This window comes from Pelmatolapia mariae, linkage group LG6 (assembly GCF_036321145.2).
Source record: "Pelmatolapia mariae isolate MD_Pm_ZW linkage group LG6, Pm_UMD_F_2, whole genome shotgun sequence".
Lineage (NCBI taxonomy): Eukaryota > Metazoa > Chordata > Actinopteri > Cichliformes > Cichlidae > Pelmatolapia > Pelmatolapia mariae.
In genome coordinates, this window is record NC_086232.1 from 37,350,878 (window position 1) to 37,375,828 (window position 24,951).

The window sequence follows — 24,951 nt, forward strand, 5'->3', positions numbered from 1 at the left end:
GGAGACAGCCTATTCTCTCTAAAAAGAGCATTGCAGAATAGCATAAATTTATGAAGTTGGATATGTACACACCACAACACTTCTGGTGCTTCTGTTCTTTGGATGGAGAAGATCGAAGTGGAGATGTTTAGCTATAATGCCGAGCAGAAACAAGGTATTGTGGTGGTTCAGTCAAAGTTTAGACTTTAATCTGATTGAATAAATGCCTGCAAACCTCAACAAACTAAAGTAACATTATAAACGGAAGTGGAACAGGATTCTTCTACAACGATATTAGAGACAAATAAAGCTAGAAAAGTTCTATTTCAAGTCATTGCAGCTAAAGGTGTTTCTTTGAATGATGGGGGCACTTAGTTTTCCAAACAGTGCTTTTGCGCTGGCATAGATTTTATTAAATAAATAACAATTCAGTGTAATATGTGTTTAAACTGATGTATTTAAATAATATCAGAGATGTATTGTTTAAATACATCTGTGGTTGCATTTAAATAATTTTAGAAACTTGGAAAATGCCAGATTAGGGTCTTTGCCAAGTTCTAACAATTTTGTTAAAGACTGTTGATTGTATTAAATCAAATGTTTTTTCAGTAAACACGCTTGGGTTTACTATTTTACAGCAATATATAATAATGGCAAAAAATACCGCATGGTCTACATCTCAACATTGCATAAGGAATAAATGGGACAACCACTTGAGCAGAGGAAGAAAAGGAACACCAGAGGCCTCGGGTTAACAACCACTTAATTCAACTGCATTTTACTTCACTACTTCCCACAAAACCAAAAACTAAAGGTTACAGAAAAGATGAAAGAGGAAAAAAAAACTGTTTTACCTGAATGGTGCAAAGGCCAGTTCTCAGCACTCCCTGAAAGGAGAGATACAAAAGATGTCTGTACACTGAACAGTCTCAAATGTTTAGTTCAAGTACTGACATTAATTTTGAATGACATTTCAACTTTAGCATTTGACTTCATCGCCCCGATTCAACATCAGACAGTGAATCAGACATATTTTAAAATATCTCGAGTGAATCTTTTGACTGATCATCCATGAGGACATTTTAGACACTGTAAGAACTCCACAATAAATAATCCCATTAGCCGGATGAATGGTCAGACAATTTTACCTCCATAAACTCTCAAATACACAAAAAAATCACCTTGATTTTGAATGCATTGAAGTGAAAAATAATTGCATTGACCTTTTTTTCTCCTCATTAGCTTTGCTCACTTCTACCCTGAATCATGATGAGTAATTCTAAAAATGCAGCTTTCCATAGGGTTGCATCTTCCGCTTTTATATTTGTCTCTGTGTTCGTGTAGCTTTAGGGCATTTTCCTGACAGAGAAACAGTTAGAGTAGGAATAGTTTGGGGGAAATTCTGTCTTCACATCTGTCTTATCTTCTGCCCAGCATCCTTTGGTAATGGTAAGTGTAATGGTATGTGTTGTTCCTCAGCACTTCAGAGCAGGGCATTGTATTTAGTTCATGGCCCAATTTAGTAAACCTTCTAATTTGTTAAAGTTCTGCAATTTAACATTCTTTTACATCAGCAATGGATCAGATGACCTCTTGTAGTTTTTACTGTAAGCCACTTTCAGCTCTGATTAACAAACTTGCACTGCCTGTCCAGCATCAAAAAGCAGATTAATGTAATGTAACTCCCAACCCCCACACCATTTCATTTTGGGCTGGAAGATGAAGTCGAAGGAGACTTGGCCACAGCTAGAGACCCGGCTCTTATCACCAAGATAATAATAGCTATAAGCTGAATTTCTGGAATTACTTCTAACTAAAAGTTTGAGTATCTTTAATTTTACAGCATGAAAAACCTAGTCGTCACAGCAAATATTTATCTATTTCATAGTATAAAGTCAGACATGAGCACACGGCTTTTTCTCACATCATAAATTCCTAATTGTGCATGCTATCTGTCTGTGAGAAGTTGCCGACAGAAGTTGCCCTAGGAAATCGACATAATCACAAACAAATGGTGCATAGCTGTGTCAAGTTTCACACATATTGTTGCTGCTTACGGCTACACAGCCCCAACCTCTGACCCCTCAGAAACAAGACACTGGTTGCTCTGGTATAATTCTACAGCAAAAGTATTATAGGAAAATGAAAAGCAGATACTGTCTCTTAACAAATCTTGAGCAATGAAAGCCAAGTTTATGAGGAACACGCGAGATTTTTACAAGGAAAATCAGCTTCTCAATTTACTAAATGAATGCACAATACTGGAATTGTGACAATCATGCACTGAAATTTTTATCTTGTCATATTAATGGTTTGAAATCACAAGAAGGTTTAAGATATAATCTCGACTCCCAAAAGCAAGACAAATTTAATGAGAGTGGTTTGAGAAAGCAGATGATGGGGGAAGCCCAGAAACTTTTTGGCTTTTTTAATTCCATCCTTTTAGCTTTTCCCTTTTATAGCTGTGTTCATAACAGTGAACAAAATCACAACATATAAAGAGAAGAATGAGGGGCAAACAAACTGACTAGTACTGAAACTGCCACTTGTTCAGCGAGCGTAAGCTGGCAAATTAGTTTTGGGGTCAGACCCCGAGTCTGTTCTATTGTCTGCCACAACACCAGCTCGTCATGCTTCTGTGGAAAAAATCAAATAAAATAATAGCAGTCCAACAGGAAAGATCAGTTGATGTTTTAGTAAATCCGTGTGACGGGCATTGTTGAGGTCACAGATGGGTAGCCATGAGAGTGTTTTGTAAAGGAAGTGACTCAGAGAAATCTCTAAACGAGTGCTGCTCAAACAAGGTCTTGGTTGTCACACAAAACAGGTTTCGACTTGAGGGAGAAAACAGACACATTAATAGGATGTTTCAGTTAATACCACTACAGCAGTTTCCTTTCACTGCAAGACATGGATAAGTCCTGCCATGTAATTTTTATGGCACCAGGTGATACAGTAATCTTGAATAGAATGGAAAATGACAGTCACAGCAACAGCAAATGCTGTGAGCATATTTATGCATTACACTTAGATTCAACAAAGAATGAATCACTTACTAACACTTCCTATTACATCATTGCTGTTTTTTGTAAACTGAGGAGCTGCCAGTTCAAGTCGGAACTGTTTTTTCAAAGTTTGTAATAATTTATGCAGCTTTTAATTCGAGCTTCTCTTTCCAGCGTCCTCTCTCAGTCACACTGAAGCATGCATACACCTCTTTCAGTTACTCGTGCACCCTGTAACCTACCGCGCCCACACACACACACACACACACACACACGTACACACAGTCAACTGTTCCTCTTCCCTTGCAGTGTGCACGTCCAGTGGCAGGCCCGAGTCTGTAATTGCTGCCTCTGTGGCGTGGACAGACAGGCGAACTGGGGATTGGAGATGACACGCACCCATTATTAGTGGACCAAGTGCTGTTTTTGCAATTACTGAGGATTTGGCTGAACACACTGAATCAGACTCTGGGATTCTCTATTCAGAAGCCATTTCAACTCCAACTGGCTGCACAGCTTCTGTTGGCCCCGGCCTAAACAGCACTGGGCTGGGCCTCTGCGCGAGCCTGAAGATCTGTTCTGGGGAAACACATTTTGAAGAATATGAACCTGAATTTGTTTTAAATTCAGGTTCATATTCAGGTTCTACCCTTTGACTGGAAAGCACTTTTGGGTGAACTCCTGTAGTTGTTTTGTTTATTTGTTTATTTGCTTTAATGTGACTTGATCTGAGTTTTCTTGCATTTTTATCTATAAGATGGCACCAAAGGGGCAGGCAGGCAGGACCACACAGAATTTTGAAAAATACTTCAGAATAGGAGCACTGAACCTCTATTCTACCCATCTACCAACCTCTTATTTGCACTAAAGTGTTGTTTTAAATGTTGGGCAATAACTGATGTAACAGAAGAAAAACTACACAATAATAAATAAATCTTCTTCTTTCTTTCTTTATTTTTTTGCTTTGCCTTTTATTTGTCAATTAAAAATACTTTTGGCTTTTGGAAAATTACTTGGACAATGTAGTAAACAGATGCCCAGCACCTCTGAAGGTCACTTTAATCAGTCACTCCCTACCAGAAGTGGGAAGTAACAAAGTACAAATACTTTGTTAATGTACTTGAGTAGAATTTCCAGGTATCTGTACATTTTTTTGAGTAGTTTTTTTTGGACAACTTTTTTTTTTTTTTTTTTTTTTTTTTTTTTTTACAGCCTACATTTTTAAACAAATATATTTACTTTCTACTCCTTACATTTTCAAAAGTCCATGTATTAATCACAAGGGAATGTCACATAAAAAGAGAAGAAAGATGCCAAAAACCGTGTGCCATATTCAGCGAATAAAGTGGGGTGGTGTTCTTTCTTTCTTTCTTTATTTGGCCCAACACCAGAACAACTGCACGTGCCCATAAACTGCGGTTGTGGTCCTTCAGCATCTAGCTGACCCCACAGAAGGCATAAAGGGAGTGACTTTTTTTGAGTGGCAGGTAATTTCAAATTCAGCATTTTTATCCACTAAACAAACATTAGCAAACACACAAACTGTTTGTATGCAGTTTGTCTCAAAGTGTGTTGCTAGCTAAAGGTCCAGCTGCTATATTTCATAGGGAGAGAAAAGAAAGAGCGCCAACTTCACTCAGAGATGGAGAAAGATAAGAAAGACAGAACAGGAGAGGAGAGGATGAAGAGAGCTTAGATTTAAAGGACTGATCAGTGGTGAAGCTTACATGTAAGTTCTCATGTTTTTCAATCAGATACTGGGTCTATACATGTGACATCTATGTTTCATACATTTCATTATTTTTCATATTGTGAAATGTGCTGCAAAACAATCTGAGGTAGACTAACTGTGTTAAAGGTTGCATGAAGAATACTCTGCAGGTGAGTGCAGAACAAACAGGTTAGTTTGCTGCACTGTGATGGATTTAGATCAGCTGATCACAGCCTGTACATTAAGAAAACCTGAAACTTTCAATAGAAATCATTGTGCATTATGATTCTTTTACCCACACTGAGACATTACAACTAATTGTAGGGTTCCTCACCTGCTGACTCTCACTTTGACCTCTTCCCTACACATTTTCCTTTTTAGAGGCAAAGTCACACTCTACAATGTAGGCAACAGAAAAGAGAGCTGTTATTTTATTTTCCTTATTTTTCTCTGCTCATGTTCTACTTAACTGATATAAGCCAAATACCTTTATTAAAATAAAAATGTAGGCTAAAATTAAGTTTGTATTCCTATCTACAAATAATATTTTAGTATTACATTAATATAGCACTAGGTTCAGTTGCCTTTGCATATAAGTGGTAGAAATGTTCTTCAAGGAGCTTCTTTTGCTATTTTACTTTGAGTACATTTCAGAGCCGGTACTTTTTGACTCAGACTTAAGTAAAGAAGTCAAATGCGGACTTTAACACTAATATCTGTGCTTCTACTCAAGTACAGAATGTCTGTACTTTTGCCACCTCTGCTCCCTACGATACAGTATACTTCATCATTACTGATTTGGTAGAGACATTAAGCTACAAAACACCTGTCCTCTTGATCCACTCATGAGCAGAAAGCACAAAATACAAGTGTAAACAATCACGATGATGGATGGTGAACGAGAACGATGTGTTCTGATGCATCTGCGACAAGTTCGTAACAGGTAATGTGTCCCGCATTGCAGCAAATAACTGTTTCCTGTCAATCTGAAAGGATGGTAAAACCGGGACATGTATTTTTGTTCTCAAAACCTTTCAGCAAATGTGGTACTTGACTGCTGACAGACAGATGTTATAACTTTGCAGAATGCTCTCTGAAAGTGAAAGTGTTAAACTAGACACCCTGGAGATACTTGATATAAAACTAACTAAACATACTAGAAGATTTTCTTCAAGGCACAAATCTGCACAAGCCACAATGCAGCACAAAAGTAAGCCTATCAGCACAGCTAGCCAAAACAATTTGGTAGAGGGGTCCTAGACATACATATTAGTTCTGCCCAGCAGATCAGTAAGTGAGGGGGAACGACTAGAAGCCAGCCAGCCATTCAGGCATAAGGACAGCTTGAACTTGGCTAAGTCTATATGGCCTGGTTCTAGGGCTGACGTTGTGGCAGTTGTGCCGGCAGCCAGTGGCTGCTGCGTACCTGCAATCTCCCTGATGATAATGCAACATGGCAGCCCCGAGGGCAAAGCCCATACAACTTTCTCAGCCCTCTCAGAGTAATTGGTGACCCCTGAACTTGCCCTTCATATAAAAGGAGGAAAAGGAGGGTAAAGGAGAGACAAGAAGAGGAGGGGGAGACAGGACAAGCGATAGTCAACGGAGACACTAGAAAAGGGGAGACAAGGTCATATGAAAGAAAGGAAGACAGAAGGCAAAAGAAAAGAAAACCCAAGAAGACATGAGCTGGGAGGAAAAGGTTAATCTCTTTTACTGTGGATAGTTTGAAAGTTCATCAGACACACAAAAGTCTGCAGCCCAGTTGTGTGTGTCCTATATTGGGGGCAAAAGAGGAGACCAAACATTTCCAGTGTAATCTATAACTACATACTCTCTAATAAATAGTTACAGAAATCATGTTTTCTCAGTTGTTTATTAGAGCTTTAACAGTGCTACAACAAGACTGCCACCAATTTTATTGGCATTTATTCATATTTTTGGCGTATTTCACCAAGCCACCAAAATAAGACTCTTCTTTCTATTGTTTATATATCACTATGTTATCATTGTTCTGTATGAGCTAAACCTTTTTGGCTATTTAGTCTGGTTAAGCAATACAGAACAACAGGCATGTGTTTTCAGACTAACCATTGCTGGCTACCTGACTTTACAAAGCTACTTCAAGCACAGACTGCTTGATTCTTCACTGAATGTTCAAACTTTACTGTTTACTTAACTTTACTTTTGATATTTTACTTTGGGAGATTGTAGAGATGCTACAACAAAGCTTTGCTGACAAATTTTCTTATTTAACCATGGGTGACAATTTTCCCAGTGATGCCTACTGGGAAAATTATTAAGAAGAACTAAAACATCTCTTCCCCCCCCCCCCCCCCCCCCCCCCCCTGCTTATCGATGTGAATGCTTTTTTTAAAGTACTTGTTTTTTCACATTTAAATGTTCACAAAACTCAAAAATAAAGAAAAAACATAGATAACAAAATTGATAAAAGATTAAAAGTATTTGAACAGTCTTTGTTTTAAACTTTGGTTTGAAAAGATTATATTGATCTTTTTAAAACTTAAATCATGTAATCGCTTGTGATAGAAATGTTTTGGTTTTTTTGGTTTTTTAAAAAACCATCAACATAGAGCAGAGACTGTAAGAAAAGACAAAAGATCCTTAACAGTCTCAGTGTCAAATGTGACAGCACTACCATCTGCCTATAGCCTAGATTGGGGTTTTTTTTGGTAAATTTGGCAATGTTCCCTTGTTTCTACAACTGTTTGTTTAACACATTATTAAAAATAGCCTGAACAATTTTGTCTGTTACCAACTGTATCGCACCAAGCTTACCGCTAACCAGTTCTTTCAACCACAAAAGATTTATTTTTTGAATTAGTACGTAAAGAAATGTGCTACAGGGCCTTTTTGTGTCCGGTGACTTGCAGGCTGAGTCTTGTGTGTGTAGCATGGTTACTTGTGTTTCAGCTTGGGTCACTACAGACATTAATCTTCATGAAGTTCAAACTTCGTCTGTATCAAAAACAATAATTAGAATCAAATTCATTTGAAATATCACTTAATTCTATGGGGTTTTTTCAACAAGTGTAAAAAGATCATCCAGGAGGCATTACTTTTCATTAAAAATTATTTTTAATTGCATATGAGCAGTGCAATAATATATTTTTAATAAGGTTACGTGTAGGTACAAAAGCGTACAATTAAATAAAAAGAGCTTCAATCCAAATTAGTACTGCTGGTAAACTTATATACACATTGCATTTTGGGGTTACAAACTATGATTTAGAACAGCACAGCAACACACAGTAGCCTTGACGGATCCTGTCACTTTAAAACATTATAGTGCATTTACTTGTTGCGGCTCATAGTTATGCATTTCAACACACAGCACAGTCTTATGGAAGTGTGATATTTTTGGTCCCTCAATATGTCTATAAAGTTTACCCAAGGATCCCTATACTCCTCATCTCACCTCTTTATCTTTGGGCTATACATATTAGTATGTTCCATGGTATTCGTCACTCCAGCCCCGTCTGCGTGCATTTTTCTATGCAGTATGAATCCATTTGTCTCCACTGACGGAAAATAATTGCAAAGCAAACAAATCATCTCTGCCACATTGAGCAGGCCTCTACTCCTGGGGCATAGCAGCTAGATAGCTACAGGAATGAAAGACTGACTGACGCAGAGAGGAGCACAGAGAGGGAAAGGAAGGCGAGGACGAGAGCAGGATAGAGGAAGCTCAGAGCAAAGTGGTTTGGCATTTGCATTATATATGCAGAGTGTTAAAAAGTGTTATGTTGGAGAAACTGATGCAGTCAGATTGAAAGTGACTACATGGTGCACTGGGAAAGCCAGAGAAAGAGAGAGGGCCAGAGACCTTAGTGGAAGACTGCCAGATGGAAACTCACTCCAGGAACATAAGGAGGAGGCATCTGGGAACACACCGCCTTGGAAAAAAAGAAAAAAAAAAAAGATAATTATAGCACGATGCAAAAATGGCCTTTTCAAAAAGAAAACCTACATCTAGTATAACTGTGTTCTTGCTTTAATATCAGCAGCACGGTTCAGTGAGAAGAAAAGGACTCAGAAGAAGAGTGTTTCTAAAATCTACACATACCAACCCAGGCTATTTCACTGTATTAGTATCACTAGTACTTACTATTTCTACTTTATATGCTATAGGTCCGAACAGAAGAGCAGTGGAGGGGAAGTGCACGCTTAAACAACTCTTCCCACAAAACCCACAATACTTCAACCAAACTACCCAGAGGTGAAAAGCCATTAACCTGGAAAGGGGAGAATTAAATCTGTTTTAAATTAAATATGCCTACAAGTTGTTAGGAATTGCGCAACTTACCTCTGTGTGAACATAGCCTATATCACCTTAAAGTTTGCACCTGAAGGAAAGTCATATGTCAAACTGAAAAATAGCATTGTTGCGCTGGGCTTTTCTCGCAGATACAAGTCAATAACTTGCCAACTGTCAGTTCACATTCTCCTTTTAGAAACGCAAAGAGTAATAATGTACGGAGCAGCTGGAAGCATTAACTGTGGTACTACATATATGACTACAGAGTTTGTTAGCAAAACAACTGTCGTTCAATGACAACAGAGTACCTGGATAAGGCGCAAGGATACAGGACGCACTTGCACACCAGCACTACATGTTCTTCCGCTGGATAGCTTAAAAACATAAGAATAAAAACAACTTCACTGTGACAGCTTATCCTCTCTTCTGGGTATTCCTGAGATTCGCATGGACATTTAACGCAACACAGAAAAATCAAAATGTGGAGATTAAATAATCTGAGAAATGGTTTTTTTATTTAACATTTAACAGATTACTAAACACTAGGATAAAGAAATGTATAAACTCTTTAATGAAGAATACAAATGCACTTTACGCTAATTAGAGAATTCATTGTTGAAGTCGACGAAAATACCATTATATGTTCTCTTCCGCCCTCTAGTGACATAATACGAAAACCACTCCCCGAAGTTGAAATATAATTGAAACAAAAGAGTGCCAGAAATATTCACTATTTATTTGTTATGCTTGTGGGGAAAAAGCAAGGCTTTCTACAGTTTTGAGATGGCACAGTGTTGCTGCTAATCCAAGCTCTATGTCACATGCTGTTACTGATCCAGAGGGCTTACATTTTTTGTGTATTCTATAAAATATGGATAAATGTTACAAGAAATTTACTTGTACATGCCCATAAAAAAATAAACATAACAAATCCCAACTCATTTTTTAATGTACACAAACGTGTGCAGATGCAGTGTTGTAAAACTGTAAGCAAAATATCAAGTCCCATCTCTTTAATTGTGATGAGGTTTTAGGGGATGATTGTGGCATCCATATTTCATTCATTATCCAGTAAATGCTGCTTCAAAGCAATGCTGCCCCCAAATCTCACTCACAGCCCAAAATTAAATGTGTTGCCCGTTGGAAAAAATGCTAATTCACATCCTTACAGGAAGTACTGCAATGTGTTCGGTTAATGCTGGTTAGTGTCACAGCTCCTGCAACATAAACGCCTCTGAGAGCACCAGTGGGACTGGATGTAAAATGGTCCTTCACCAGTCTCCTTATGTGGTGGAGGTGGTAATCAGGATCTTTATTGTCCCAAATGTGTCTACACATTTCTCAGCAGCCAGGTTGGAGGTGAGATAAAAGACTGGGAGAAGTAGTTCCACCACCATGGTTTTTCCTCCCTCTCTCTCCCACTATCACCCACATCTGGATCCCTGTATTGCTCAAACTGGTTGTAGGGGTCAAATCGATCCCATGTGTCTGCTGTGGGGAAGAGGTGGTCATCAATATCGGGCTCCACGGGAACCTGGATGCAGGACATGAGTGAAAATGTTAGAGCAGAGGTGAGGAAGGAGGTAATATTTAAAAGAATGTGGTACAGAGGGTACAGTGGGACTTTGAAGACAAACCTTCTGCAGGATAAAGTCAACACGTCCAGCCTTGCTCATGGTGTGAGGCAAATAAACTCTCTTGCTGACCTTGGAGTAACCTTTGGCTGTGGCTGTCACGATGTGAGTTCCAGGGTTAAGCAGCCTCCAATAGTCTCCATCTTCAGCTGGAAGAAAGGCAATAAGTAGACGCAGAATGGTGGGAGGGACAGTGAAGGAAGTTAAAAGGAGAAAATCAGTAAAATGTGTATTGTCTAAGGTTAATTTACACATTTACAAGTGGATAAAAAGTAAGACTCCAACACATCAGATGGAAAGTATATAATGACATAGTTATGTATACCTGTGGTGACATCTTTTCTAACACCCCTGATGGAGATTGTTGCATCTTTTATTCCATTACCATTACCATCCTTAACTATTCCCTTTATTCCTCTGTGGGCCTGTTTAGAGAAAAGGAATACAATGGCAAGATTTGTCAAGTGTTAGTTAGTTTAGTTTTTTTCCTGAACAGAGTAATTATCCATGCGTTCAACATTATAATTTAGCAATTCACTTACCATCGATGATTTATAGCTATAGATATATGACATATAGATTATGAACATGCTACTAAATCTTGTTTAACTTTGAAATATTATTATTTGAACAGATATTTCTCATTATTCACAGTTAAGAAAAAAAGTGACACTTACAGACTCAAGAAAACTGAGGAGAGCTTCTTTATTCCTCTTCCATTCTGGGTAAAGCTCAGCCTCTGAGGGGAATTTGTCACATCCAAGCTCCACGGTTATCTCAAGACAGTTAGTGTGTAAATAATTAAAGTCTGACATACCTGCAAAAAGTAGGAGAGGTGCACACATTGTGAGAAACTTGGGAAAAAAATACTTACGTAAAGAAGGTTGATTTATGTCTTTTGCTGTGAAAATTAAGGAGTGGAGTTAAAAGTATCTCACCACCAGCAAAACTGTACCACAGTGCCCCATTGATAATCCCCCGAGTTCGATAAAAGGAGGCACCACACCTCTCTGTGTCATTGTTTGACATAGTGGCATGAGCATCGGCATATGTGCGAGCCAGCTGCTTGAAGACCTGAGCATTGGCAGATTATTGGCCAAGGTAGACATTGATTGTTATTAGAAATCTGTTATCTATAAAATTCCACTGCCCTACCTGTTCATCCGGAGTGGGGGAGAACATCCGCTCCTCAAGAGGATGTCTAGAGTAGTCAAATGGATAGGAGATCACCAGATCCCCTCCGTGGAGGCTGGCAGACTGAACGAAAGGCAGAGACCTGACCCACTTCATCACTGCGTAAGTCTCTGGTGCCACCTACAGTAAAAAGAAAAGATTGGATCATTTTGGAAGCCAATATGAAATAGCTGCTGGACATTATTCCTGGTAATTGTTAGTAAATTAGTACAACCTTCTTAAGTCTTGCTGCATGCTCAATCATCCATGTACGGAAATCCCCAAAAGTTGCTTCTGGTCATCTGGATGTAGCATTTTCAGTGGGAGAAACTAAAACTGCTAGTTTCAGTCATTATGCAAATGTTCTGTTTATAAGTTTGGGGAAACCTGCAGTCAGCTGGGACTGAAGAAGTCACTTGGATGAGTGACAAAACGTTTCTGCCACTGAAAAATCTCTACGTCCAGAGGAACAGAGTCAACTTTCTGGTACTGCCTTCTTACCTTCCCAAACCAGTATGCATCGGGAATCGGGATGTGGTCAGTACGGTAGTGCCTGCTGCGTCGGTTCCGGTACAAGATGGACGTAAGGTCCGGAAAGTTCCGGTTCAGGTCAATATTCTGGGCATTGGTTCGACCATTGGTCCAACCATTCAACAAGTGACCCTGAAACATTTAGATTCACACTAAAAGCATTAAAATCTGTAAGGCGGCTGAGACTGATGACAACATTAACTGTAACGATGTCATGTCCAGACATTAGTAGGTGCCGTGACTATATTAAGAGCAAGATATTATGATTATTAGTCAGGAATCCAAGAAGGAACATGTTAGACTATGACTGTTAATTCTATTGTTAACATGAAGACAAAATCATATATCCGTCAAGAGAAAGAGTAGCGAATAGAAGCTGAAACCATTAAGTCTTAAACATAAGATGAGATGAGATAAGAATTGTTGTCATTGTAAGCACAAGCATGCAATAAAATTGGAATGAGCACAACAATTTCTTTATCTCATCCAAATAATCAACAAAGATATTTTTTTTGGATTATTTAAGTTGTTACATGCTGTAAACATTTATGTATATGTGTCCATATACAGAACAAATATTTCAACAGTCTGTTTTAACTGTCTCTCTTTTTTTTAAATAAATACAAATGGAAAGTTACCACACTACATGCAATACATAACATTTAAAATATGGTCATATTCATATAAAATGTGTGATACACTCTAAACTTTCATTTGTATTTAAATCATGCTCTCTGGATAAATCACTCAGAGCAGTAAATGTGTTTGTGATTACTGCTGTATTTAAATTACTGCACAGTACATGCAATGACAATGGCAGTTCTAACAGTGGACTTCATAATCTTTTTATCAATCCTGTATCAAACAGCTGATACACACATTTAAGCATGGAGACAGTCAGTGTATAATATTTATGCAGAGTGTGTCAGAGGCACAACATCAAGGCTGCATGCCTATGCAACATTTCAAATAAATGTTCCACCACCAGTGTTGTTATTTCGAGTATTCATTAAGAGATGCCAGCATAGAAGTCTCACCATGTTTGAGAATCCAGCATAATGCATGCCAGAATAAACAGAGCTCAGAGACTTCTACAACTGCTCAACAGGCTAGATAAGTGAAGCAAGGTACATGCAGGTTTCCCACTGCCAGCTATGATATGTATGCAAACTTAATTTTAGAAATTTTGAAACCCTGGCAAATTCAAATCAAAGTTTATGCATTTGTCTGGGAGCAGGTGGACTTGCCCTGGGCAACAAGACTATGTAGACAGACAAGCAGACAGGCTGACAGAGAAAGAGGTAGGAGGTGGAAGCCTGGAGTCATTTCGTAGAGCTTCTGTGCTTACACAGTTATGTATTAAATAGTTAAAAGTTTCCTCTTAGGTTTCAAATTTCACAGTCCATAATCCACATTGAAAAGCAATGTGCATTAGCTGTTCTTAGCAGATTGACCCACTCTTCCACCTTATACCTGAAGCTGAGCAGACTAAATAGACCAAGATCAATCAATAAATTGAGATCGGATAATGACAGTTTGTCTTTTTTCTGTTAACAATATTTACTTCATGGTTGATGAGCTCCGGGTCATTGTTATCCTCTACCTCTGAGGCAGCTAGCTCATAGCCATCGGGGTTCATGGAGGCTAGCATATGGATGCGAGTGGTGTTGATGATGGTCTGAATTCTTTGGTTTCCCAGGATATATTCCGAACACAGGTACTGGGCCAAATAGATGAGCAGCTGGCGGCCCAGCACTTCGTTGCCATGCATGTTGCCCACCAACTTGATCTCTGGCTCTACTACAGTTCATGGACAGAAGTGCAAATCATTAAATCTGCATTCTCTTATTTATTTTTTTTAAACTTTTGCCATTTTGAGCAGAACAAGTAATAAACACAAATCAAATTATGTATTTAGGTAGTTGTTCTGATGAATTTAATAACTGTGTTTAAACAACCTAGGAGGGGAGGGGGTCAAAATAACCTTTCAGGTATGTTTGTGTCAATTATCCACTTTTAAAGAAAGCACCTGGCGTGTTAGCTGACACTATATTGAGAATATATATTTAGTGTAGAAAATCTAAAGCTAAAAACAATTTTAAGAGGGCTAATATAAAGCCAAACGAATAAAGATGAGTAAGGGATCTTGCATTTAAGACATCAAGCTAAATAATGGTAAAACCCTGCAGAGCTGATAGGAGGTGCTATTCGCTGATAAGATCACAAATAGCAATGCTGTATGTAAAATATCTGACCATTTGTTTTCCCCAAGTCTTAGAGAGGTAAAACATTTTTTTTAAATAACATCATAAATTTGCATTAACCTTCCTTACTCACATAGCTCATGGTGTCCTGGGTTGTTGGTGAACTCAATCACCAGTAGATCCCTGCCCTCAGTGCTCCGTCCGATGCTGTAGACGTGGGATATATGAGAGCACTTGGCTGCTGTTCTCTTCAGGATGCTGTACATCTGTGCATTGGAGGTGTAGGTGAACTGAATGATAGTACTGGGCTCCTGAGGAGAGAGACTGGACAGTGCTTGCTCCTGTCTGGCTGGAGGAGGGACACCAAGATTTAGGGGAAGCCAAGAAGAGGGCTTCAAAAGAGCGTCAGACTTACTCAGGCAGTATACAGAGCATTAACATGACCTTTACCTTTCAGCCCTGCCAGCGGATCAAAGCAGCCTTCTTGGTCACTGGCAAAGAAGCGGTCACAATCCAGGAAATAAGGCCAGGCCATCTCAATGGCCTCAAAGGCATGTATGCAGTCCTTACTCAGTGCCTCACATGTGCTCCGGCAGGGTTTGACCATCTTGTCATCTCGGCAGGGTGAGGCCAGTACTGAGCAACCTACAAGACGAATCTCAGGGGAGCACTCCCCATTCAAAAGGCCATGGATGACACTTAGGAGGAGGTACTCTGCCCCTGACTCTGCCTCCAAACGAGTCCGATGACCAAGGATATTAGGGAATATGGTTCTGGATATAATGTATACATGATTTTTAACAGCATGATTTACATCAACATGTAAAACAATAAAAAAAAAACAGCACCTTATGAGACCGTTGTGTAGTTACGGTTTTTGTTGGCACAGATTTCTTGGCCAAGCCCTGTAACTTACCTAGAGTATTCCAAATCATTACAATAGCCCAGGTTCAGCTCTGTGCATTTAGCTGTTGGAACAGAGTAGATGTAAAGAAAGATAAGGAGTCAAAAAGAGGACACACATGATTCGATTAAATCATTATTTTTAAGTATTCTTTACATGGTTTTTTTTTGGGTTTTTTTGCTAGTGCTCAAATATAAAGACTATACTGTAAGTCACATATTTACAAGTAGTTTGAAGATAATGCATTATCTCTTTGGATACAGTTCATATGGATTACATGGTTTGAGTTTTTCACATTCCTTCAGAGCTCTGATTTTGTATGATTATGTGCCATTAGCCCTGACTTGTTATGACTTGTTCACTGTCTCTTGGATGAGAATCAATGAGATAAGTTTTTTTGGGGGAAAGCACCATTTGCTACGAGCTTTTATAAGATTTTGTGGGAAAACTGCTAATTTGTCTGATATAGCACCTCATCACAGAATAGACAAGCACAAATCCTCCCACACAGGCTGAGCCTTGGTACTGCTTTTTTTTTTTTCTTTATGTCAGAGATTACAGATCTATCTCATCTATCTGGAGCAGATGCATGCTGCATCTTGTAGGTACAGCTCTTCTGTTTAGCCTGACTCAAAGGTCAGGTCATGGGCTCAAAATTCAACTAAGGGCATGCTCCACAGCTAGGTTTACCCAATCGTGTCAAACGTTATTCAATCCATACAGTTAAAAATTTGTCCAGTAAAAAAAAAAAATGCACATACGTTTTTCTTCATATGCACTGTTGCTGCATCTTCCTGTGAAAATAATAATAATAATAATAATACAAACTCAAAAATTTATAAACATCGCTGATTGAACGCTAGATGGAGACATCGTAACAACAATCCAAAGAAGAAACTCCATTTAAAATCACAGTTTATTCAGAAACAAACAGCAGCTGGCCATGAGTCTGTCACACACATTTATTCTTAAATCTCCCTTACACGTCTCTGCACAGTCTAATTTGGCTATTATGTAATAAAACTGAGAAATATGCAGACTAAAAAGCGCCTATTAGCTGTCTCGAAGCAGAGAATTAAAATTAATAGGTAGGCCTTAAAATTATTTGAATTAGTATCCGGGTAACTTAACATCGGAAGTCGAAAGCAGTCTATCAGCTAAACCGTGTGGACGTTAAGTTCTGTTTTAACTCCCACGGACTCTAAGTCATGCATCACAGGTTTGGGTTTGCACGGTACGCGTATTTGTTTGGACCAGATGACCTTACCTAAATACTCGTCTCCTGGATGGCAATTCTGCTGCGGGACGCACAACGAAGTTTTCGCCCAGAAAAGAAACATTACCAAAAGTCCTAGCTGCATGTTGGAGTGCTTTGCGCTGCCAGAAAACTCGGTGTGTGATGTGGCAGTGTGTGTTTGAAGCTGCCACTTTTCGTTTTCTATGCTGGATGATAATTACCACCCACAGGACGGAAACCTCCTTCCTTTGTTTTATCGGTGCATCCCTGACCTGAAAAAACTGAGGCGAACCAGGAGCGCGGCTGTGCCGATCATATTTCACTGCACAGAGTGCTGTGCGCGTATATGTGTGTATGTGGGGTGTGGGCACGAGGAAGAAACGTGGCTTGTGGGGGTGGGAGTAAGAAAAGTTTGTGTCTCTGCCTATTATTTGACATAATAGCGCTGCAGAGGCTGTTCACACACCAGTGTATGGATAGATATGCACCATTAGGGTGTCTGAGAATCTTCATCGACCTTCGTATTCCCGGCTTTTGTAAGAATAATAAGCCATTACCAAGCTGTGACAGGGATTTAAAGTGCTTAGCAGCAGTTTCCATGGGCTTAAGAGGAAGCAGCAAAAGATTCAAAAATAACTATGATAGCTTCACAAGATTCTAGATCACAGGTTTCTAATTTTTTCTTTTAACCATTCAATATTGGATACTTCTTCATTTTTATGCATGAACAGAGACACGTGGAAATATAAGTTTAAAATATGTTCAGGTCATATTAGTTAATAAAAGATCACGATCATAATATTTGACTCACTAGTCTAGACTGATGCAGTATTGCAGTATACACTCACTTTAAGTACTCAAATAGAAGACTCGATTTTCATCTGTGGCAGTGCAGTTTATTTTTGAAAGTGCTCTGATATAACAATTTCACACATCTTCTTTGTATCTATTTTTGCACTCTATTTCAGTCATTAACACAAACAAAATGTAAGCATAAAACAATAATAAATGAGCAAATGGACAAATCCAGTGTTATCACACTTTATAAATACATTTCCACAGTACTAAACATGTTGCAGTTTTCATGTGGTGCATCCTTGGTTGTGCATCTCCAGGCAAACTAATGAGCCCTATGGAAACAGCAATCTGTAGAGGCTGAAAAGGCTTCGGCACACATCGGAGGTGAGAGGTGCCGTTGAGTATGAATTGTTATGTGTCCTTCACAGTTCTCCCAGTGGAAAATAATGTTCCTTTAACAGTCACATGGCACAGTTCTTTGTTAAAAAGTCCTTGAGCACTTCTTTCAATCTGCTGACCTTTTTGACTTTAAAGACCGTGACCTTTTGCAAAAAAGATCAAAGCATTAAATCATTTAAAAATGACCACATCAAGCTCAAGTAATCCTGGCAAGACAGGTGTCATCTGTGGTGTCAAATGTGCTGCTTGCACTGGTCACAGACAGTAAGTAGTGATCTTTTCCTACAACCCGGCTGATAATACTAACCAGGACCTTCCTGTACTGCTGCCGCAGAAGACAGTAGACGAATGGGTCACTGGAAGCCTTGGCATAGAACAAGCATTTGGTGGCAATGCCCCAGTAACGAGGGATGCGTACAGAGGGCAACAACTCCACCAACCTGTGGGAGTAAGACAGAAAAAGTAAATTCCACTTCCCCGGATGTGTATTTATAGCATGGAAAGTTATGGAAACAACAAAAGGCATCTGTTGCCTTCATGGGGGTTCTTCCTCTGTTATACTGGTTTAGAGGCATTTTTTTACTGTTCAAATAAAGGGTCTAGTGCAATCCACTGCAACATTCATACAATGAATGGAACCTTATTAGGGCTAATTATGATGATGCTGTGTTATAGAAGTAATGACTCAACTTTATGGAAGATGTATACATACTTAATATTATAAAATACAGAAGACATTCACATTTTAAAACAAAGTTCAGTCAAATGCCACAACGGACTTGGTGCCATGCTACCATTCCACTTAACTACACTGGAAGGGTTACCTGGTGATAACATATGGTGAAAAGCAGAGGATGAAGGAGCCAATGAAGACGCAGATCTTTTTAGTGGCGCGCTGCTTTCTCTTCTTCCGTTGCGCTAGGCACCTCTCCTTCACACTGATTAAAAAAAATAACCACATTAATTTCTGACATTAATAATTAATAAACTGATTAACATGTTACCTAATATTACGCAACCGTTTTTTCAGTATGGCGTAACTAGTCGAGATTTTTTTTTTTATCCAATTAAGCTGTATTGAAAACAGAGGCATGTCAAACTTTTTTTTTTTTTTTTTAAAGAAAACACTCTACCTGGGATGGATATCAACCAGCAGAAGCAAAGTCTGCACTGTAATTACATCTATCCTCTTGCAGTGCGACTTAGCGACTCTCAAAACTTTCAGGTAAGCGAAGCACAAGACGAGGAGGCAGAGCGCAAAGCTGCTACCGTGGAACAGCGCTGTGAAGGTGGCGTAGATTCCCAGCTGAGACACCTGCTCTGAGTCCAGGTGAACTGTGCATGAGGCGTAAGTGTAGCTGTAGCCTCCCCAGTCCATCATCAGCTGAGTGAGAGAAAAGATGAGAGAGTGAAGCCAGGAGTAGGCCACGATCAGAAAAGCGTCCCTGTAGCGCATCTTGCTGGAGTATCTCAGAGGAAATACCACCGCTATCCACCTGTCCATGCTCAGCGCCGCCATGCTCAGCATGGCATTACTGGTGATAAAAGTCTCGGCAAAGCTGACGACGTGGCAGAACAAGTCCCCCAAGGGGTTTGCGCCACTGACCACCCCCAGAAAAGTGGCAGGCATGTTGATAATACTGAGGAGGATGTTAGATAAAGAGAGATTTATCATAAAGATTCCTGGTACATGGGCTCTTAAATCGCTGCTCTGAACGAAACATAGCAGTACCGACAAGTTGGTCAGCAGAGAGACAACAGCTATTATCACAATGGACACTTCCAGAAGGAACTCCGGTATGCTCATATCTCGTGGTTCGTGTTAGCAGCAGCTGTGGGGAGGATGTTATGGAGAGTCCGCCATGCTCTCTCCTTTTGCCCCCCACCAGCTATGACGGATAGTCATTGCCACATGCCAGACGCGCACTTGTGAGCCAAGCAGAGAGAAAGCGCTGTCCGGTGCTGAAATGCCTCAACAAAACCTTCCCATCAGCGTTGAGTTATTAACTTAAAAGTTGCTTAAGATTTCTAGGAACTCAAATACTACTGATCGCGCCGATTTCTCCACTAATGACAGTAGTTTAGTCCAAATTGAAGAGCTGAGCAAATGATAACACGAGATTGCCGGGTGGTCTCAGCGCTTACTCTCGATCATGCGCACTACCCGGCGCCTCCTCTCTCACTGGCAATGCCGTGCGCCCTGCACGTGCAGTTGGTGACTGGCTCATGTGACGCTTGAACAATATCCATGCGAGCAAGAGTTAATGTGAGAGATGGGGATGCTGTGTTTGCATCCAGCTTTAAGTTTTTATCCCAAAAGACAAGCTCAGCTGTGCTGTCTGTAACTATGGAAGGAGAGCAGAGCTGTTTGTGTGTGTGTGTGAAAAGCTTGACTCATCCTAACCACAGCTGCTTCATGCCTTACTCTAACCTTTTATTCTAGATATGAAACACATACTCACCTTATAATCGAATGACCTGCCTCAGCAAACAGCCCTTTGTCACCATGATGTAACTGTGAAAGCAGATTTGGGTCCCTATAACATGAGTAATATCGGGACCACACACACACACGCACACACACACACACACACACACACACACACACACACACACACACACACACACACACACACACACACACACACACACACACACACACACACACACATCTCCATAGCAACAGGAGATCTCTGGTGTCTTCATCACTCTTTGAACTTCATCTTACTTAGCACTGATTTGTTTTGATTTGCCCTCAAATACCTTCAAGAAGTCATTTGCCACCACATGTTCATTTAAATACACTTCTTGAAAGCATCAGACGCTGTGTTACGGATCATATGGATTACAAAGGCAGGCTGAAAGGACAGAAGAGCTGGCAAATTAAGAGAAGACGGATGGAACCTGAAAAGCTGAAGGGAAACTGGATTGAGGGGGAGGAGGAACACGTGTGGGAGAAATGAAGAAAAAAAGATGCTGGTTGTTGTTTTACATACACAGTGCAGTTTCATATTGCCTTTACGGGCAGTGTATTTCCATTTGAACTCTTTGATAGATTTTAATCATCAATAAAAACAGAATAATATTACCACTTTAACGAGTTGGTGGAAACAAGCTTGATGTTACATTACTGTGCCTAAAAAAACAATTCAAATCAAGAAGAAAAGTGAAAATAGTACACATTATTTTATTTTAGATTTACATTTTATGTATGCATTTTTTGTTTATCACTGTGATATTAACTTTTCAGTGTTACATATTCCTACTCAGAGGCTGTAACTGGGGCTTAGTTTGTTCTCATTTTGGCAATAATGACATGTCTCCATCTTGACATAGAAAAAAACCCTTTTTTCACTTCAGTGAAAACCAATAACAGTGCTTTAAGTGCAGTATTGACAGGTCTGTTGCACTGAACTGCAGTATTCTGTTTTCTGTGCTAACATTGATTTAAGGTTACATGGATAATTCCTGTCACATGTAAAATCTAATGCCTGCACAGTTAGTTCAAACACAGTTCAAACACGATGTGTTTGAAGCCTAAAAACATGTGCGGGCTTGTGAGTGTGACTGATGGACATCTTTTTCCTCATTATACACACATTATTCAGTTTATGTTATCTTAGGGCATGCGAGTGGGCTGTGTTTTCTTTCCTATTTTCTTCATGTGTTTCATCCTCTGTGTCCCCAAAGGCTACATTTATATTCAATTATTAACAGGTTCCTAGAAGATCATATTTACAGTATGTGCTGCAATAGCCCCAGTGATGTACTTTTTCTTCTTTTGGTGTTTTGTCATGCTGCTTTCCTCAGTGGGATTATTGTTATTGAGTGTGTGTAATCAAATGGCTAAACTGCTGTGAAGAAAAACCAGCAACTCTCAGTTGCTAAAAAGAAGGAAGAAATATCGGGAGAAATAGCAGAAGAGAAAGAAGGAGAAATTACCTTCGGAAACAACCCTCTAAGTCAGGGGTGTCGGACTCCAGGCCTCGAGGGCCGGTGTCCTGCAGGTTTTAGATCTCACCCTGGGTCAACACACCTGAATAAAATGATTAGCTCATTACCAGGCCTCTGCAGAACTTCAAGACATGTTGAGGAGGTCATTTAGCCATTTAAATCAGCTATGTTGGATCAAGGACACATCTAAAACCTGCAGGACACCGGCCCTCGAGGCCTGGAGTTCGACACATGTGCTCTAAGTGATCTCATATTCTCACTGGGCTTCTGTGGATGGCGAAGCTGTTATGCCAGTATCAGAATAGTGATGGGGAAAGCACTTAAGAAGTCCCACTGACAGGCATCCCACTCAACCTTGAGCCCCTGCCTCTGGCTGTTAGACTATATATATATATATATATATATATATATATATATATATATATATATATATATATAAATATATATATATAGGGAGGGAGAGAGAGAGAGAGAGAGAGAGAGAGAGAGAGAGAGAGACAGACAGAGAGAGAGAGAGAGAGAGAGAGAGATAGATGCTGTGAGTATCTGTGCCATTACGTAACATCACAGTTCCCACAGTCAACAACATAATACAGAGCTCTCTCTTCACCTTAACTTCATCTTTATTAATTCCCCATAAAATATGAAAATATTTTTAGTTTCTGTCCATGCATCCATCTGTTAATGTAGCCTTCATTATTACTACTGCACACAAGTCTTTTGTATATATGAGGTATGTATTCCTTTTAATATTTTTTATTCAAGTGTTTGAGAGTTTGTATTTATATTATTTAAGAGTTTTTGCTTTTTTTGTTTGAGTATGAGTAAATTTCATTGTGATGCCTTGACAGTGGTTTAAGGACAGTCTCTTATCTCTTATGTTAGGTTCCATCATTCTGATATATGGATCCTTGTAGGTGTACTTGGCCTATTTTAAAATGAAACCCATTAGTTTTTGTACATGCTTATTCCACTATGTTTGGTGTAGTACTAAAGGCTGCTAGTGATAGAGAGAAGAAGATTGCTCCTTTTTGGCAGCTATGACCCTGATCTGTCTGCTCTATTAAAATCAGTTCTACATTAGAAAGACTTAAGAGGAAGGCGCTCTGTGGTGGTGTTGGTAGCATGCCCCTGCTTTGTGATAACTTTTCAGCAATGATGGTGATGGTCATGAGAGGAGAAAAAGAGATGGGCTGCGAAGAAGACAAAGACTGTAACCAAATGTCAGGGTGAGTGTTTCTGGAGTGTGAGATTCTGGGTGAATGAACAGGTCGTGACCCTTTGAGCTACAGAACAATCACAAACACTAACTCACTCAGACACTCACATGTCCAGATACACACAGGCCATCAGTTTCGCCAAGGTTCTCTGTCAGTCTTCCTGTTCCTTTCTTCTTCTACCTTCCTATTTATTTCACTCTGAGTCACATGTTAACAGTGACTCTATGATACTGTTAAAGGTGTCACCCTTTTTACACTTGTTAATGAAAGGAGGGGACAGGAGTGAAACTACTTCTAATGATGCGTATCCAGGTCAGAGCGTACAAACTCAGGTGAAATCTATGATCTATTTATTCATACATAAGTGTAAAAATGATGCAGATATTTATTTATTTGTTGTTTTTGGATTTCACCCAACAGATAGATAATAGGCAGATAGATACTTTATTGATCCTACAAGGAAAACTGTTGTGTTGTAGCATCATAATAAAGAGCAAGAAATATTAGAGTCTACAATAAACAACAAGTAAGTAACACAGTTAAATAAATGTGCAATCTGGCAACCCATCAGCTAATATAGTGATGTAGCCTCAGGGGGCCAAAGGCAATTTTAAAGGCTTCTGGTGCAGCAAGCATTTATTCAAGCCAAGCATCCCTGTTCAATCCGAAAGCCATTGTTTACAAATAGAGATAAATGAAATAAAACTAATAACAGGCTAAATTTTCATATGACTCTGTATATCATTACAGTAAATAAAAAATAAAGTTGTGAGGTGATTGCAATGCAAGCTTTCAGCTTTAATTCAGAAGGTTTTAAAAAACTATTGAATTGCAGTCCTTCTATATATGGTTCCCCATGTTCAGGGGCTCAAAAGTAATGACAAATGACCAACATGATCAATCATCATTGTATTGTATTGTAAAAAAAAATTAAAGAGATTAAAGATCAATCTGGAGTCGATTTTGAGTGTTGAATTAGCATTTTAGAGCGGTTCACTAGAAATATCAATATGAGGTGCAAAAAGAAGTGAAAGGGGCCATCATGTCACAGTACTGGGTCTGGGACTCAGTGTTTTTTGATTAATTTATATTCTTGGATTTGTTGTTTCTCATGGTTTTGATTCTCACTATTGTTTTCTGCTTATGTTATTTATAATTCAATTCAATTTGATTTGTATAGCGCCAAATAACAACAACAGTCACCTCAAGGCGCTTTATATTGTAAGGTAGTCCCTACAATAATACATACAGAGAAAAACCCGACAATCAAATAACCCCCTATGAGTAAGCACTTTGGCGACAGTGAGAAGGAAAAACTCCCTTTTAACAGGAAGAAACATCCGGCAGAACCAGGCTCAGGGAGGGGCGGCCATCTGCTGCGACCGGTTGCGACTGGTCTTTAGGTTTCTGTCTCTGTGCCTCCCGTGTGTTATTTGTGTCACGTCTAGTCAAGTTATGTTTTCATGTCTGTGCTTCTCCTTGTTTCAGCGTCAAGTCCGTGTCTCTGTGCCTGTCTACTGTTTCCTGTTTTACTTTGACGGTCTCATGTCCTACGTTAGTGTTTTCAGTTTTGCTTCCTACCGGTGTCGTTGTGTGTGATTGCTCCCAGCTGTGCTCTCCTCCTGTGTCTCATTCCCTCATTATCCCTCTGTGTATTTAAGCCCTTTGTCTTCCTCTGTTTGTTGTTGAATCATCTGTGTATCATTCGCTGCATTCCCCACATCTCAGGTTTCTGCTTTCTTTTTACTTGTTTCTAGTTTTTCTCCCAGTTCAGTCATTGCCTTCCTGCATTTTTGTTTATGTTTTGCTCTACCATAATTAAGTTTAAGTCCATTGTATATTCCTTACTGCTGGGGTGAAGGGAGCGCCAAGCATTGCAAAGACCAAAGTCGCTCATATACTGCTTGAATATATTTATGGACT

General features: G+C 39.4%; 2 protein-coding genes across 3 annotated transcripts; both read right to left on the reverse strand.

The window, feature by feature from the left end:
* Window positions 1–9,495: 9,495 nt before the first annotated feature.
* Window positions 9,496–16,976, reverse strand: cpz (carboxypeptidase Z). 2 transcript variants are annotated; one of them, XM_063476864.2, is made up of 13 exons: window positions 16,688–16,976; window positions 16,182–16,214; window positions 15,433–15,484; window positions 14,967–15,289; window positions 14,650–14,865; window positions 13,916–14,112; window positions 12,283–12,444; window positions 11,764–11,922; window positions 11,547–11,682; window positions 11,286–11,425; window positions 10,934–11,033; window positions 10,612–10,757; window positions 9,496–10,508 (listed from the first exon to the last, which is right to left on the reverse strand). In XM_063476864.2, the coding sequence occupies exons 1-13, from the start codon at window positions 16,779–16,781 to the stop codon at window positions 10,305–10,307; spliced, it is 1,962 nt and encodes a 653-aa protein (XP_063332934.1). In that variant the 5' UTR covers window positions 16,782–16,976; the 3' UTR covers window positions 9,496–10,304. The 2 variants fall into 2 exon arrangements, with proteins under 2 accessions (XP_063332934.1, XP_063332933.1); XM_063476863.1 differs by having other exon boundaries at window positions 13,877–14,112.
* Window positions 16,977–17,574: 598 nt separating this feature from the next.
* On the reverse strand, window positions 17,575–20,017 carry LOC134628740 (G-protein coupled receptor 26-like). Its single transcript, XM_063475494.1, has 3 exons — window positions 18,988–20,017; window positions 18,679–18,792; window positions 17,575–18,294 (listed from the first exon to the last, which is right to left on the reverse strand). Exons 1-3 carry the CDS (start codon window positions 19,659–19,661, stop codon window positions 18,051–18,053), a joined length of 1,032 nt encoding a protein of 343 aa, XP_063331564.1. The 5' UTR covers window positions 19,662–20,017; the 3' UTR covers window positions 17,575–18,050.
* Between the last annotated feature and the right edge of the window lie 4,934 nt (window positions 20,018–24,951).